At 33.2% G+C, this 18,706-nt stretch overlaps 2 protein-coding genes across 2 annotated transcripts; one reads left to right on the plus strand and one right to left on the minus strand.

Moving 5' to 3' along the window:
- Window positions 1-1,178: 1,178 nt before the first annotated feature.
- Window positions 1,179-9,775, plus strand: HELRODRAFT_109211 (hypothetical protein). Its single transcript, XM_009012926.1, has 8 exons — window positions 1,179-2,105; window positions 3,568-3,750; window positions 6,703-6,850; window positions 8,114-8,241; window positions 8,436-8,704; window positions 8,730-8,812; window positions 8,942-9,196; window positions 9,219-9,775. Exons 1-5 carry the CDS (start codon window positions 1,194-1,196, stop codon window positions 8,691-8,693), a joined length of 1,629 nt encoding a protein of 542 aa, XP_009011174.1. The 5' UTR covers window positions 1,179-1,193; the 3' UTR covers window positions 8,694-8,704; window positions 8,730-8,812; window positions 8,942-9,196; window positions 9,219-9,775.
- Window positions 9,776-12,818: 3,043 nt separating this feature from the next.
- HELRODRAFT_167418 (hypothetical protein) lies at window positions 12,819-18,608 on the minus strand (the record flags this gene model as incomplete). The annotated part of the gene is made up of 6 exons (XM_009012927.1): window positions 12,819-16,593; window positions 16,710-16,905; window positions 17,104-17,326; window positions 17,433-17,528; window positions 17,799-18,106; window positions 18,326-18,608. 6 exons carry the CDS (start codon window positions 18,606-18,608, stop codon window positions 12,819-12,821), a joined length of 4,881 nt encoding a protein of 1,626 aa, XP_009011175.1.
- Between the last annotated feature and the right edge of the window lie 98 nt (window positions 18,609-18,706).

Below are 18,706 nucleotides of genomic sequence, written 5' to 3' on the forward strand. Positions count from 1 at the left end.
GAGTTACGGTAACGTACCAGAAATGAGAATAATATTAGTACTAGTGGTCCTTTTGGTACAAATGCTAATATTGCTAGATCTTGTCTGCATTTTTTGCTTTATCTAACACACGGAAGTGTACACGAGAATAAAATTGTATTTATTTGTATTAATTTAATATTCAATTGTATTATATTTATTAGTTAAATAATCAAATATAAGAAAAACTTAAAAATGTCGAGAGAGATGACGGTAGAGTTGAAAGATTTTAAGAGATGAATAGAAGTAGAAAATGACATTGTTCAGATGGCTTTATTACGCCACTAATCGTTAATCAAGGTAAAGATAATTGAACTTATTTTTGGTGTTTTGGATAAGGCTGAAGATTTTTATTAAAACTGATTTAAATTGCTTCATATTTTCTTATCACAGACTTTTGTCTATTACAATTTAACGTTGGAATGGTTATAATTTAAAATTTAAAGAATTGATTTCGATAAAATAAATGTGTATTTGTTGCTGAATTTGTATCTTTGAATAGTACTCAAATGTGTACCAGGATAGCGTGCAACAATAGGGCAAATGTTTCATCCATTTTCTGTTTCTATGAGTATATCAAGTACATATAACATATAATACAAATTCCATGGTGTAGGATAAACAATTTAGTTTAAAAAATTATAAATCATTTAGCAGCTCTGCAGTGTCTTTTTTTGTTGAAATGGAATTTTTATTATATCAATTATTTATAAATTAAATTATGCAATAAAAATAAATGAATAAATAAACGTATGTATGGGACGTACTTGTTCAACAATGGGTTCAAGAGAGTCAATTGATGAAACAAGGTTTGGATTCTTCTAAAAATGTTCACATTTTACTAGAGCTTCATTAAATTTGTCCATATTTTACTCAATAAAATGTGCGTTAGTGTTGATCAGATGACTATCTATCTATATATTCATCACACATTGATACATAATTGCCTATAAAAGTTGAGGCTTGTGAAGTCTCGTGTCTATGGTTTACACACTGCTGTCTTCCGCATATTAGTTTCATTCGTTTTTTATTAAAATCTTATTTTCTAAGTACCACCCACTTTATTAAACGCGACTAAAATTTTATTTTCGAAGTCTTTTTGGCTTGTGAACATTTTAAAAATTTAATTAAAATATTGTAAATAGTCTAAAAATTTGTTCAAAAGTCACCGAAAAATGTTTAGTTGGCTGCAAAAGGAGCATGATAAGAAAAAGGAGGATGTGTTAGACAGTGTGGCCGACGGTCTGAAGAAAATATACAGGCAGAAACTTCTGCCCCTTGAAGAATTCTACAAATTTCATGATTTTCACTCTCCTCCGTTGGAAGATGCAGACTTTGATGCGAAACCCATGGTCCTGCTCATTGGCCAGTACTCCACTGGTAAAACAACATTCATCAAGTATCTACTTGAAATGGAATTTCCGGGTCTTAGAATTGGACCTGAGCCGACAACTGATCGTTTCATTGTAGTCATGGGTGGGGATACAGAGGGTGTTGTACCTGGCAATGCTCTCGTTGTCGACCCAAAGAAACAATTTCGACAACTTTCTAGATTTGGTAATGCATTCCTAAACCGTTTTCAATGTTCTACGTTGCCCAATCCTGTCCTCAACAGCATCTCCATAGTTGACACTCCAGGCATTCTCTCTGGGGAAAAACAAAGAGTTGAAAGGGGGTATGACTTTGCTGGAGTCATAGAATGGTTCGCAGAACGTGTTGATCGAATCATACTCCTATTCGATGCTCACAAACTTGATATTTCAGATGAATTTCGTCGAGTCATAGAGGGTATAAAAGGCTATGATGACAAAATTAGAATCATATTAAATAAGGCAGACATGGTTGATCATCAGCAACTTATGAGGGTCTATGGAGCGCTGATGTGGTCCCTAGGAAAAGTTTTCAACACACCAGAAGTTGTTCGTGTCTACATTGGATCGTTCTGGAACAAACCACTGCAGTGTGACACAAATAGATCATTATTTCAATTAGAAGAACATGATCTGTTCAAAGACTTTCATAGCCTTCCAAAAAATGCTGCCTTGAGAAAACTGAACGACCTAATCAAGAGAGCCCGTCTGGCTAAGGTTAGAACATTTTTCATTTCATTGCAAGAATTTTATAGAATTCAACATTTAACATTCAAATATTACGAAATGTTGCTGCTGATGTGTATCAGTCATGAGTGACTGAAGATGATTTTTTGTTAGAGAAGATAAAATAAGGGAAGTTAATTTCCTTAAATTGTTTTAATATTTCTATCACAACTTGAATGTTTCATGAATAACAAGTAGTGGTACTTTCTTGAGTTCTTATCTGAGAAAAGATTTTGTACAAATTAAGTACCAGGTTTATGTTATTGTAAGAAATTTTACATTCAAGCATGAATAAGAAGCTATGTAGTGAATGCATTGATTTTATACAATTTGCTTCTTAAAATTTAAGAAGCATTTTATAAATTATATTTTCAATGTATTTATTCAGTTTCAGTTAGCATATGAACAGTTCTCATTATTTTAAAATCTTTCTATTTTGTTATATAATCATAAATATTCATTTAATTAATCATCAAATTGAAATCATTTCCTAATTTACTATGTCATTCATTTCATTTGGTCATTTATTTTACCTAACAACAACACATAATAATTTGTCAAATGTAGTGTATTTAACTCTTTATTTTAATGCTGTTCAGTTATTCTTTCATCAACCATTCTTCCTTTTTCTTTCATTCCTTTATCTAATTACATCCTTGAAAGCTGTCATTCAGTGTGAACATGAGTTAAGTTGATATTTCTGCTGCTGATGCTGATTGGCTGGCTGGTTGGTTGGTTAAGAAGAAAATCTCAACATTTCATTCCAACAGAAATATGGTTTTCCCATTCTTCTACTGTGTCTTTCATGACTGACATGTCTCATGGCATGTTTTCATTAGCATTTTAACAAATGATGTAAGTGTTGCTGATGAATTTGTGTATGCAGGCAATTATTCTAAAAAATTGTCCTCTGCAACTGTTTATTGAATGTTTGATATTGGAAATTGCATCAATTAGTAATGTACTAGCAATTATCATTTTTTATCTTTTGCACTATTATCTCTGGTAATTTTCTTTCCTATAAATATTGTAATTATTAATTGTAAACACTACCATTACTACCACTGATTACATTATATTAAAACAAGTAAGCCTCTACTGGTACTTACAATTATTTTAGTACAAATGTATGACTGTTGGAAACTACATTGACACAAGTTGTATTTTACATAAAATATGGCCAAAAAAGATAACAGGATCTCTAAAATGTTAATCTTTTTTAGTCTTTTTTCTCTGACAACTAAACTACATCCATTTCTAATATTTTAATTTTATATTGTTTTAAATTGTTTTAATGTTTTCAGATTCTATACACTTTGATCAATTAATCTGTTCAGTAAACAAATGAATGAATAAATTAATTAATTAATAAATTATGCTAATCTATCAAATGAATAGACTAATTAATAACCAAATGAACTAATTAATAACAAACTTGAATGAACAACTAAAGGTTCACGCTCATCTGATTAGCCACTTGAAGAAAGAGATGCCTTCCATGTTTGGTAAGGACATGCGCAAGAAGGAGCTGATTGCCAAGCTGCCCGAAATCTACGCCTCCATTCAGAGGGAGAACCACATCTCGCCCGGGGATTTCCCTGACATCCATCGAATGCAAGAGCAATTAGTCAATCATGTAAGCCGCCGTTGTTGTTGTATGTTGTTGTTGTTTTGTTGTTATCCTATGTTGTGTGTTTTATCTTGTACTATTTGAAATTTTATTACACATTTGATACATAATCAACTGTACGTTGTTGCATGGTTTGCACACATGTTGGTTATGTCATTGTATGCATGCACTTGTTTTCGTGCGTTATTCTTTGAAATGTTGGGATTGAGATGTTTGTTTCTTTAGAATTCTCAAAAATGTGCCCATTTATGTGTGCAGTGTAATGCGGTTTGGTATAGTTTCTTCAGATTCTACTAAACATAGATTTATATGGGCCAGATATCTTAACTTACAACAATACAGCTTAAGTCATGTATACAATGACTTGTATCTGTACTATGTATGTTTATTGTTTAATCATATGTTTTTGTGTTTAGTGTGCGTTGTCATGTATGCTTGTCTTTGTATGCATGCATCATGTTTCTAAGTGCATGTATGTGTGCATGCATGTGTTTGTGTATGGTGGGTATGCTTATTAAGCATAGCTTTGGAGAGATTTTTTCTTTGTAGTAGAATGTGTTTTTGTTTTATCTATTTTGATTTATTCTATTTTGTCTATTCTGTATATGTGGTGACGTGTGGTGTGCGTGTTGGTGTACATTGTGTGTGCCTATGTGCGTGCGTGTACGCGTGTTCCAATGACAGGAGTAAGGTGCTTGTTAAATTACTTAAGGCTTTAACAGTTATAACTTGCTGTTGTGCCTATTACATTATTTATACATATACAATATGAGAGAGAGAGAGAGAGGAGAGAGAGAGAGAGAGATAAGTTTGTAAAAGTTAATTGTTTTATATTTATTATGCTATTGATTGAAAGTTGCAGAGAATTTTTTTCAAATTATAAAACAATGCACTCAATCATCGTCATCAACATTATAATTTCGTCATTTTCATGTCGTCATCATCTTTTTTTCATCATCATTTCATCATTATTATTATTTTTTGCAATTCTCTAGAAACATGTTGGTATCGGCTGTGGTGAATTTGGTTGGGTTTACATTAGTTAACTGAATTAGTTAAATTGCCTGTTAGGTATGTGACAAACTATATTAATATTATCACTAGATATCTTTGTTTTAGGATATCTTGTTATATGTCCATACTACTCTCCTTTATTTGCCATTGTACCATGTTACAATTGCCTTAAATATATACGTATTTATGCCATTTTTTAAACGCACATTGTAGTACAATGCTCAACAAAATTCTTTGTATATTTCTTCATTAGTCTTTTCTCTAAATATGGAATTATTTTTAAATTTTTTGTTAAAAATTTTTCCAGTTGAAAATTTTCATTTTGAATAAAATTCATTTATTATCATTCCCCATTTCAATCAGATAGTGTAAGATAATAATTTAGGATCAGTAAATTAACTGGTGTAACTATTGTGGTTTGTGTGAATGTTGCATTGCTGGTATCTATTAAGTAGCATGGATTGTTTGTTACAGTAGAATATGTAGAATATGACTGTTACCGTGTTTTCTTTATTAACACACGCACACACGCACACGTACACACAGGTATAATTTTAAGTTAGTATGTATGCTTAATCCAGTTACATATGTCATTAATTAATTAATTAATACAATACATAACAACATTATACTTATACATTCATTGTATAAGTAAGGCATGTTATATTTCCTTTGATATTTATTGTTATTTCTCTTTCACCGAAATGTTTTGTTCATTTCTGTTGAGCAGTTATTAATAATAGTATTAATAACTTGCCTGGTGATTCTAATGGAAATGAATGATGATGATGATGATGCATATTTAACAGTTTTTTTTTCTTAAACGAAACTAATATGTATTTAAAGTTCTAATATAGAATGCCATGGTCTATAAATATGAACTGAATGTGATGAATTCCATCATTTAAGACAGTCATTAGTGCTGAAGCAGATCTCTTTATACATTTTATTTTATTGTTTTACTAGACCTAAACATTTTCTGGTATTATTTTCGGTTTAAAATGTTAGTTTTTTAAGTTTTTCACTTTTATCACACAAAGTCAACACAATTTCTATCCTATTGTTTTAATTTTTTGTAACACTTATCAACCACTGATTCTCTAAACAAAAAAATACTTTGATAAAAAATACCTCTAGAGTTGTAATGCTGATTTTTTCATTCAGCGTGTGGTTTATATCTTCTGTCATCAACTTGTTATTTGTAATGTCATCATTTCGTCCTCATCACGTAGTTGTTATTTTGTTATTAATGTCATCTTATTTGTATGTTGATGTATTTCAAGTTGATCCTTAATTTGTCTTAGTGTTAATAATCTTTTGAAGAACTGATGATGAAGATGGCGATGTACAAATGATATAATTGTAACAAATTACTTTTCAATAATTAATTAGCATATACATATATTCAGAATTTTAGTAAGGATCATCTTAGATTATGTTATATTCTATTTGTTATTATATACGTACATTGCTAGGTTGTTACATTATATATAAGTTGTTCGTTGTTACCTTGCATATACATATATAATGTTATGTGATATGTTAGCTATGTTATACTGTTATTGTATTTTATATAAGTTATTGTTAACATAGTGCTTTCAAAGGAGACGCTTTGCATTATGTATGATTAATTTAAAATTCGTCGAAATTCATTTAATTAGCAACTAGCATTTAATCTAACTACTTCAGTCACTGAATCATCATATTCAATCAAACCAATTGACCATTCTTATCAAACAGCCACTCAATTAACCAGCTAATGAAACAACTAGAAAGTCAATCAATTATTCAATTAATTAATTAATTAATTAATTAATCGATCAATCAATCATTTAGTCAATCTTTCAATCAATCTATCAACCAATCAATCAATCTATCAACCAATCAATCAATCAGTCATCGGCCAATCATCAACCACCAATCAACAACCAATGAAACTTGCAGGATTTCAACAAGTTCAACGTACTGAAGCCCAAACTGCTGGAGACAGTGGACAAGATGCTGGCTCAGGACATAGCCACACTCATGAGTATGATTCCCATCGAGGAGAGCAACAAAGTGGAAAATACTGGTAATGGTCATAATATTAAAGGTTAATTAATCATTAGTTAATAATGCTTCGTTATTAATTAGTTTTAATTAATTGATTAATTAATTTTTATTAAATTTAATTGATTGTTTTTCTCTATTGGATGTTGATTAATTTTGCTGCATTCTTTCTTTTATTTATTTAAGCTGTGCTATATTTTGATAAGGACTTAATAACAATTTGCTAATAATAAAAAAATTTAGCAGTGTTTGATTCAAGTCATTATCATATTATAATTTGGCTCCTATAATTATAATAATATTCAAATTTGGTCATTATATGCTAATTAGATGAATAAAGTAATGCTGCTGCTTATCAGAGGGTGATTCTAAATAATTATACAGGCAGATGACTTCTATGGTTATATAACTCTTTGTAATTAGTATATAATGCTACAAAAACCACCTACACGCACGCACGCACGCAAAGACAAACAGCTCGCTACAGACATACATACCATATGCATGATAATAAAATTAAAATTAATTTGTAGAAATTACAAGCCTATTATAGCATTTAAAAAAATAATTCAATTACATCTCTTTATAAGTGCATTGATGACTTTGTCACACACACACATACCTACATACACACAGACAAACACGCGCGCGCCCATACACACGCACACACACACACACACACACACACACACACACACACACGTACGTTTACATATACTTACACACACTTATAAATTTCTTAATTATATTAAAATAATTTTAACCAAATTTTTTTGATCTCCCCAAACTTTTATTTTACACAGGGTACGAATTGTTTTGTAATTGAATGAGTTATGTTAAATGAGTTAAATTTGTTAGTCATTGTCACTATCATGACTATATCATCACTCTCATCATTGCAATTATAGTCTTGTTACCATAGCTAACGTTTTTAATGCTGTTGTTAGTCAACTACGTTCATCCATAAAAAGTTTAATTTTAATTCTCATCATTTAAAAATATAATTTCTTAAATTGCTTCATTTACATTTAATGGCGAATTTTTATCATCAAATGCTTTTTATTATTTGGTAATTCTTAAGAGTTATTTAATTTATCTCGGGATGTTTTATTTATTTGCTTTTGTAAAAAAAAAATTTTAAGAGCCATGCTTACATTCGTTAACAATCTTAACAACTGAAACATTTATTGATAGCAACAATTGAAATATTGATGACAACAATAGAATTGTTGATAGCAACCATTGAATTGTTGATGACAACAATTGAAATGTTGATGGTAAAAACTTAAACATTATTATGCTGCAGGGGGCGCCTTTGAAACGTACAAAGAAAGTCCATTTGGCATTGGTCAGTTGGAGGGCATCGACAAGGGCAGGGGTGAGGAAGAGTGGGTAGTCAATAAGGACAGGTACAAGTGGGACTCCATCTTTGAGGTGAGTGGGTTGCTGGTGGTCGTTGTTGAGTTGCTGGTGGTCATTGATTGGTTTGGATTATTGTTAACTGGTTTTCAATTCTGTGTTTGTTGGATTTTGTTATTTTAGTTATTTTGCTGTTTGTAAACATTTGCTTTTTATCTCCAAACAATGCCCAACACAGAAACATGAAATTATTTTTTTCATCCAAACAGACGTTGAACCCAGTAAATGGAAAAATAACTGGAGCAGCTGCCAAGTCGGAACTTATCAAATCCAGGCTGCCTAATTCAGTTCTTGGAAAGGTTTGGAAACTGGCCGACATGGATAGGGATGGAATGCTGGACATTGATGAATTTGCATTGGCCATGCATCTGGTCAGTTTGAAGGTCGAAGGTCACGAACTGCCCAACGAACTGCCTGAACATCTTGTCCCGCCATCCAAAGTCGATCTAGTCCATTCATCTGGTTGATTACACGGCGATGGTTATGATAATGATGATGTTAGGTCATAATGATGATGATGATCATGATGGCGATTGTTGTGATGATGATGATCATGATAGTCGTAATGGTTACCATTATGATGATGGTTCATTAAAATAGTTATCAATTATACATTTTTTTCAATTCTGTCGATTTACTTACTATATTTATTTACTATTTATTTACCATATTATCCAAATTTAATTTCTGTACATTTTTTAAAAAATTCGATTTGGTTCATTAAAATAGTTATCAATTATACATTTTTTTCAATTCTGTCGATTTACTTACTATATTATCCAAATTTAATTTCTGTACATTTTTTAAAAAATTCGATTTTTATTCATACTAGAGGAAATTATTTAAGTGTTGCTGCTGCTACTCACATAAAAGGATAAAAGGCGTTAACTTTTTTTTACATCACCAATTCGAAATCATTCAAGTCATTTGATCAAACCAACACCAACCATTCAGATCAGATGATAAAGCTTTTGTAGCTGAGCTGATATGTACTCTCTCCCTTTCTCTCTTTCTCTCTCTCTCTCTCTTTCTCTCTCTCTTTCTCTCATTCACTCTCGATAACTAACTACACCATATCTTCTAGTTTTACCCAATCATTAATACCATCATCAACGTGCAAAAATTTATTTATTTGTTCGTTTATATTTCTTCCTGCCTAGCCATAAAAACATGCCCTGTACTAAATTATGAATGATAATATTTATATTATCTTTATTATTTAATTAATTAATTACTATTATTATCATTATTTATTTATTAATTAATATTATTATTTTCTTCATTTAAACGGTGATAAGCTTTATTAATGATAGCTGTTGATTAAACGATTTGTAAATAAATAAATAAATATAAGCTGGCCGGCCTAGCCAACTATATACACACACATATATATATATATAAATATATATGTATGTATGTATATATATATATGTATGTATATATATATATATTACTTATAAACATGCGCATAGATAATATCGTTTAGCACGTTATCTGTGCAATATTATAGCAAATGGATGTTTCTGCTCCTCTATGTTTATTTATATTTCCGTGTAAACACAGGGCAAGCATGTTTGAAAAAACGGACACACACACACACACACACACACACACACACACACACACACACACACATATATATATATATATACATATACACATATACATATATGTACGTATGTATGTATACCTGTATATATACAAATGCGATATCCATAGCTATTGGCATGAGGTTTGTGGTGAGTTAGTTGAATGTCTTGCCCGTGACACGTGTCACTTGATGTTATATTTGGCTATTATCATATAGGCTAGATGTTATATGTTTACTGTTATATTCTGTTGTGTTTTTTTTTTTGTTTTGTTAGTGTAATAACGATCATAGGATGAATGGTTATTGGTGAGTAAGGGATTAAGAATAACTTTTATTAGTGTTGCTAGTTCCATTTTAGCCATCAAGTCCACACATACAATCACACATCAAGCTCACACATACATACATACATAAACACACACAGATATATATAGTAACACACACACACACATACACACATATATATATATAACAATAAGTTTGAAATTTTATTTATCCTCTTTACTGTGTTCAAAACATATTTCATTAGTTAATTTTGTGCTTTGTGCGTGCCATGTTGGATTGTTTATTCATTTTTCCGAATCATTTATTCATTCATTCATTCATCTGTCACATGTACGTGTACACACTCACATTCAATGCATGTGTTGTGGACCTATTGTATATAGCTCCGATGATTGACTTATAATTAATTTGTTTTGATTTGATTTGATTACAAAACGCTCATGTACATGTTACGTGTATGTATACAAACAAACAAACAAACAAACATTGATCATTTTTATACATACAAAAGTTAACATACAATAAAGCATACAAACATACTTACATACTTACAAAAACATTATTAATTAATACATTGTTTTTTGTGAATGTTAGTGTATTTTTATGACATTTACTTTTGTGTGTTTGTTTGTTTAGTGCATTAAGTTATGCATACATACAAACATGTAGACATACAGGCAGATACATACATACATAATACATACATAAATACATACATACATAAATACATTTATATATACATACAACACATACTGTACGTAAACAGATATACACGCAAACACATATACATGCATAAATGCATACTTATTTGACAATTTGTTAGGTATGTTTTTTCAATTCTGTCATTGGCTTGATCTTCATCATCTGACATTTCAATAACAACCGCACTAATAGTAAATATTTTTATTATTATCATAATCATTATTAATCATTGCAGTAAAGTCGTCATCTGTTTATTAATTAAATTTGCTCTTGCAAATCACAATTTCATTTGAATTCGTATTAATTATTTCAATTCATTAGTAATTAGATCTTCAATTGTATTCGTGTTCTACCAATTTCGTGCGTAAATTATGGAGATAGATCGATCGATCGATCGATTGATTGATTAATTGATTGATTGATTGATTGATTGGTAGCTAGATATAAAGAAAGAGGACATAACATGAAAATTTGTGTGTGCCGTTGCAATGTATAGATTACATATACATTCACCCATAAACCCAATTTTAACTTCGTTAATATAGGAATTTTAAAGGTCGTCATTTGACTATTGAGAATAATATAATAATTATTTTATTATATACTTACTTATTTCCAAATCACACACAACGTCCTTTGACAGCCTTATTTATTGTGTTTTGTTCTTATTTGGGGTTTTTGTGTGTGAACATTTTTTTGCGTAGAGAATACGTAACAATTTATTTATTCAATAATAAATTTATTACTTAAAAATTATTCCTTCACCGAATTATTTCCCTAGATTATTTTGAAGAAAGATTTATCGAATATAATGTTTAAATATCATTTAGATCTTTTGTGTTATGTGTCTTTTCTTATATACAATTTAGTAAGACTACTATACATTATTCGTCCAAAGGGAGGATTGATAGTTCTGCAAGAGTTTTGTGATGAATCAACTTTCAATTTCAACTGCAGCTGCCGAGAGCATGCTAGAGAATTTTATGACTGCAGAGTGAAATTCGTCTGTATGAAATGTTTACCAGTACATTTTTTACTTTTTTCTTTAGATTAGTTCGTCGAACTCGTTAAAGGAATGTTGTGATGTCTAACTAGCACTGGTTCTCATTTCTGAAAAAGACGAGTATTGGAAAGTAATCAACTATTTAGGAAAGTTAAGATCAACGTTGTCAGTCTGTTTTCTCATTATTAAGTTGTTATTATCGTTGCTAACATCAGGTTTATCTAAACTTCCGGCTTGGCAACCACTAACAGTAGGTTATGTAATTGCCTATTGTAGACAAAATTCATTGCTGCGTTAAAAAATCCACTGATAATTATTTTTTTAAATTGGATTCTGGCGTGCAGACGTGAGTTTGAAACGAAAAATTGATGGTAAAACTAAATTGATTAGAAATAATAAATTTAGAACGAGATAAAAAAAGGGTGTTTTGAGTATGGAGACTGACGCGCGTGTGATTGAACTTAATTAGTTTAAGATCCTCTTGCCTAATGTTTGCTCGTTATATGTGTGTTACCGTTTTAATTTTTTACATGTAAATCTATTGTTTGCTTAAATTTTTTTAGTGTTTTTGTTGAATGTTTCAAGTGCACTCTTACTTAACAAAATAGGGAGTTTTTTGATGAACTAAACTTCGTACTTAATTTAAACTGTTTTTTTCATTGTATGTAGTTGTTACGAAGGAACAGACTGATGGAAAATTTGCAGAATTTTTTTTTTTACAAACAGGGACAACAGTTGTGAAAAATAAATCATTTCTAAAATAAATTTAGGAAAAATAAAAATTATTTTATCACGCTAGACAAGGCAGTGGGGTAAAATAAACTGATCACCGACTTAATTTTTGCCAAAGTTTTAAACCCTGAGATAACTCATGAATCATATTTATTTCTTTTATTAGTTACATTCGTATATTAAACATTTTGCATATATTTTTGATTTTATCTTGATAATCAATTTAAATATCATAGAATAACATTATTCAATTTTTTTTACAAAATTTAAATAAATAATTCAGACGTCGAAATCAATTTCTGAATTTGAAGATAAAAAGGTCACTTTGCTTTCGGCCATCTTGTTTCCTCCAAGAGGCAAGGTGAGCCCACGTGACGCGTCATTATCTGACGTCACGGACACCAAGTGACCTGCGTTTTCAAATTTAAGAAGGCCGCCGTCGTTTACGGAGATGTTGTTTGAGTGATCATTTTGATTACTGTTTCCTGCTTTGGTTTCACGGGGATTTTTTAATCGTCTGCGCATCTCATCTGACGTCACAGATTCTTGTGATACGGCTATTTCCTGGTAGTTGTTGTTGTTACCAACTTGATCGGCTGTGTTGTTGATGTTGTTAGGATTGATGACGGCGATGTGTTGTTGGTGCGCTGGCTGGAAGTTGTTGGCAGTTTGTCGTTGTTTTTTGATCACGTTAGCTGATGAAAATTTGGATGGTCTGTCAGGGTTGGTTAGTCTGTTGAGAACAGGGTGTGTTGATAATGAAATCGAAGGAGGCGGAGCATCAGTGATGATGGGCGGAGTCTCAACTGCGTTTATAAATAACTGACGTGGATTTAATAACTGTTGAGTGTTTCGTGGTGGTTGTGGAACGATTTTAGTTGGAACTATCTTAACTGATGGTATCTGGTTTGTTGCTACGATTGGTAGCATGTTAACGTTGGTTGTATAAACACTGTTGTCGTTATCGATTTGTTGGTACTCTGGCTCGATATAACCTAAAGTTCTGTTGTTGTTGTTGTTGTTGTTACGGCTGTTGTTTATTATATGTTCGTTGTTTGTTGGATCATAAAATTTTGAAATTTGTAATGGCTGAATGCTTGCAGGGTTTATTGACTGAGCCGTAATGGGAGGGTTGTGGCGATCAAGAGTGTTGTCCTCAATGTTTCTAACGTTCATGTTGGCAGCGTTGTTGTTATTGCCATTATTAATAATGTTCACCGCGCTGTTGTTGAAAGTATTGTCAATTCTTTGTCCAGTGATTCTAGCCAAGATTCTTGCGAACGTAGAATCTCTGCCTGCAGCATTCTGTTGTTGAAGCTGGCTGTTAGCTTGTTGCGGTTGCTGTTCTCTTGCATACTTGGATACTTCAAGGATATTTTCACTGTTATTCATATTAAAATTCAAAGGAGTTACTAATATCGAGGGTGTGGATAATTCGTTGTAAATAGCTGGCTGCCTCGAACCAAGATGACCAAGTTCAAAAGCTTCTGAAGCCTGGTTGCCTTGTTTAGATCTTTTATTTGATTTATCGATCGTAGTGTCGGATGGCTGGGCAGTGATGCCCAAATTGGAGAGATACGCACGCGATAGTTGCACTGAAGGTGTTTCGGATGATGTGATTTTTCTCGGGTTCATTGCTCTTATTTCTCTGCTACGACTGCTGTCATTGTTTCTATGAACAATCACATTATTGTTGTTCAGTATGTTTTCGTCTCTTTCAAATTCGTCCTCATCGTTGTCGGGCACTCCGGAATCAGGCAGGATCTCGGCAGAGACAACACGCGAGGAGGTTTTCGACGGCGTCCTGGCTGCGGTGATCATGCGGATTTCATCGTCAGCCGCCACAGCTGATCCTCGTCCGCTCGATTCAGATCGTGCTGTCGATGGAGCGTTCGTTCTTGTGGCGTGCAAAAGTAGCTGCTGTTTCGACTGCTTGAACGTCGTCAGGGATGTACTGTTACCAGTCGGAGGAGTTTGAGCGCCGTAGTTGTTACTAACGCTTGCAGTGTTTGCAACGCTGGGAATTCCAGATACATTTTGTTGTTTTTGTTTGTTGCGTTTTCGATTCCTCAGGCAACATACGACGATGGCGACGATGGCGAGAATGATGATGATTCCTCCGAGAGAGACAAACACTGCCAGCAAAATGATGGATGTGGTCGACAGTTGGTTGCTGCTTGTGGTCGCCAACGTCGAGGCAGACGGTGGCGGTGAGGGTGTTGTCTCAGTTTTGTTGTTGTCAGGAGTGAGGCTGTTTATGTTGCCACTTGTAGTATCGTAGTTAATAATTGCTGATGTAGTTGTAGATGATGATGATGATATGGGAAGCAAAGATGAAGATGATGACAACGTTGATGATGACGATGACAGCACTGTGGTTGTCGTTTTTGTTGAGGTAGGCTGTGGAAAAATGCTGGTAAAATTGGTGTTGACAGTTGTCGGACAATTGTTTGAGCATGGTTTGCTGGTGAGAATGTTTGTGTTGTTATTGTTTGTAGAAGTTGTAGTTTGGTTGTTGACAATGACGTCATTTAGTGTTATGATGACGTCGGTTGTTGCCTCTTTGAATGTTCGAAATCCTGTTCGCGCAATCACGGTCAGAATTTGTTGTTCCTGTCGTTGTAGTTGTTCAAGCTGCTGTGTGATTGACCTCTTCTCTATTCTTGAAGTCATTTTCAACAATTTTATTTCTCCGCTTGTCCTATTTATAGCAAAGTAATCATTACGCTCTTTAAAATAATAAAACACGTTTCGAGTTGAAGAACGCACCCTCCCTATTACGTCACCAATTTTTACGTCACGTGGAAGATTGAATTTGAAATTGTTGTCAGCGAATACCGGTACTTCTGGTTGTGGTTTAATAAATATGATTACTTGCGCCTGTGTTACTTCATTGTGGTTGTTGCTGTTGTTGTTGCTGATGTTGTTGATGACGTTGTTAATGTTATTATTGTTTGTGCTACTTCTGTTTATTATTTCGGCCCACACATTGAAACTGTAATTTTGGCCATTGTCGACATTGTCGTTATACGCGAGGGTCGGGAACGTTTTTAAAGCCAGGTCACCAGTGTTTGGGTCGAGAGTGAAGAAGTTAGTTGTGATGCCCTGTATTGAGTACCTAATCGATAAGTTGGACGCAGCTGATGAGAAGGGTGACGTAGACGATGACGTAGATGATGATGATGATGATGATGATGGTGATGATAATGTTTTATTTACATTTCTGACGTCGTATATTCTAGCTTTCACGTTCATGACAAAATCTCCCGGCAACCAATCTCCAGTTATTGTAGTCGTAAAAACAGCGCTGATAAAAACTGCAGCAAAATTATTTAGGAGATTAACATTCGCGTCGGCATTTGTAGAAACGGAAATAGTAGCGTAGGAGTTTGGACAGAAACCGGAAGTGGAATATCCAATAAAAATTGTGTAACGGAAATTTGAAGGAAGCATCATTGAAGAGGTTATTTGACCCGTGTTTGTGTCAATCGAGAATGACGAGGTGTAGTTGTTAATGTTGTTGGCACTTGTGTTGCTTTGAGGAATAATTTGGTCAGCTGTGGTGTAAAGTATGCTATAAGAGGAATTAAAAAACGCTAAAAAATATTTGCTGGTCATCACCGACGTTGTTGTTACGTAATAATTAGTTTGGTTTCGTGTGTTGTTGTTGACGACATTACCGTTGATGTCATTGGCGTTGTTTCTCAAAATTACTTCGTAGTCTTTTTTCTCAAAAAATGGGCATTTGACGCTAGCAAAATTAATCATTGTTTCGCTGATTCCTGCTATTTTCATGCCATCCCTTCTACCAGAAGTGTACGAATTAACGGAAGTGAAATAATCGTCCAAGTAGCGTCCGTCCATCGTCTTGTAATAGGAGTCAGGAGGAAATGACGTCACGAAAAGATGACCTGATGACTTGGAAAGTTCCAGGTAAGAATTCCACTCAGCCTGGCAGTAATATCGCTGGTTCGGCAGGTTGATTATTTCAGAATTAATTTTCGTTGAGAGAACTACTGATCCAACTTGCGTGGTCAACTTTGAAATGGTGGCACTGTGGCGTTGAAGTATTTCATAATATGTATTATTTATCACAATAATTATAATATGCAAAATTTGTTTAAATTCATTCTCCATAAATAAATTATTGCAAATTTAAAGATGACCAACTTGATTTGATTCTTAACAACTGCAGATGCATTGTAAATGTCCAACTCCTTCAATATACTTATAACAACCGTCGCATTAGCCATACCGCTGTTGGCAGTCACGTGATAAATGACGTCATCAACAACAAAGGAGTCGTCGTCATCCTTGTTGTTGTTGTTTGTTGTGGTCGGAAGGGGTGATGATAGGCTGATTGCTCCTTAATGAAAAAATTGATGGCTAATGTTTAATCAAGCTGGGATTATGTCAAAAATATATTTATTTATTATTAATTATTTATAAATAATTGTGGGTAATAAAACTCTGTAAACCGTTTATATATATTCAGCTAAACAATAATTAGACATATTTAAAAAAAATTAATTGGTTCTATACAGAATAATTTTTGAAAATGTACCTGTTTTAGAACCAATTGAGAAGAAGGAAGAATATTGATTTAATTTAACGGGGTACATTGAATAACTAATGCTTGGATCATTAGCACCGCTACCACTACCACCACTGTAATAATTATCATCATCGTAATCGTCGTAGTCGTCATCATCTTCGTATTTCCACAGGGCTGTGATGTTGGCAATAACATATGGTAGGATTGCAGTTGCTCCTCTGGTTATGTTTGCCTGTATCAGCAGGAGTAATTTGCGCAAATGAGTTCATGCATATATCTTGATATATGAATTTTTTAGGGATTTTTATATTATGTGGGGAATAAAAACCAGAACCTACTCTATGTAGAGGTCTCGTAAACCTAAGTTTACTTTTACTCGGTTGTTGGATTTGAATCAGTTGATCTGTTGTAGCGGTGTAGACTCCATCTGATGCCTTTGGGTGTGTGCGTGTGCGTGTGTTTGTTTGTGTGTGTGCGTGTGTGTGTGCGTTAACGTGATTGATTGGTTGCAAATGTTACTTAGTGATTTTGACGCCGTCTGACCAAAGTGATTTAGAAAAAAAACAAGAGTAAAATGTCGAAGCTCCTATGCTTACAAAACTTTTAATTCACCGAATCCAAAAAACTGAAAAGACATTTTTTTTTATAATTCCATTGCGGAATTTTTGTTTGAAAAATAATATAGAAATAATATAAACACACACCTGAAGACTCAAAATTAGCCTTTGTCCATGACATTGCTTTTTTGGCGCCAAATTTGTCAACAGGATCACCTGACCTGTGTACGTTTCTATGTGGAAGTCATCAGATGTAAGATCGCATGTTAGTTGTTGGTTGTTATTATTGTTGCTATTTTGTTGCTGCTGTGGGAAAGGTGTTGCTGATTGTGGCGGTTGTAGTAGCGACTGTTGCTGCTGTGAGACACCGCCGTGTAGGATGGTGTAGGTGATTGGAGGGTAGAGATCAAGGTCGTTGGCTTTTACTTGCGTCACTCTTGTTTTGCGTTTCGCATCTTTATGACGATGACGAACATGCAGATAATGATGATGATGATGAAGTTGTGGATGATTGTGAAGTTGTCGATCGTGATGGAATTGTGGACAAAATTGAAATGTTGGCATTGGTGGAAGTGTCAACAATAATTAATGCGTTTAACTAAAATTCAAAACAACACTTTTGTTTTCAACAACCGATCGACCAACCAACCAGCCAAACAAACAGCCATACTAACCATAGGACAGACTGACAAGAGATGCATCTGGAAATGAAGGAGCGTTATCATTAACATCAAGCACCTGTATCATTACTACCACATAAAATGAGGACGACGACGATGATGACGTCATTGTCGCTCTAATTTCAAGTTTATAGTTCGACCTGATTTCCCTGTCTAGGATAACATTAGTCCTGAGGGCGTTGTTTTCAATCGTGAAGGCACTTTGTATGTTTCCTGAGATGATGACGTAAGTGATGGCGGTGCCGTTGGAGGGGTCGTAAGGGTCAAATCTCGGCATCTTAATTTTTAGCATAAAAAAACAAATGGAATTTAATGAAGAAAAATTATTTTGCCACATATTCATTTATAACAAATCATTCGTTTATTTTTTTTTGA

This window comes from Helobdella robusta (genome assembly GCF_000326865.2).
Source record: "Helobdella robusta unplaced genomic scaffold HELROscaffold_11, whole genome shotgun sequence".
Classification (NCBI taxonomy): Eukaryota; Metazoa; Annelida; class Clitellata; order Rhynchobdellida; family Glossiphoniidae; genus Helobdella; species Helobdella robusta.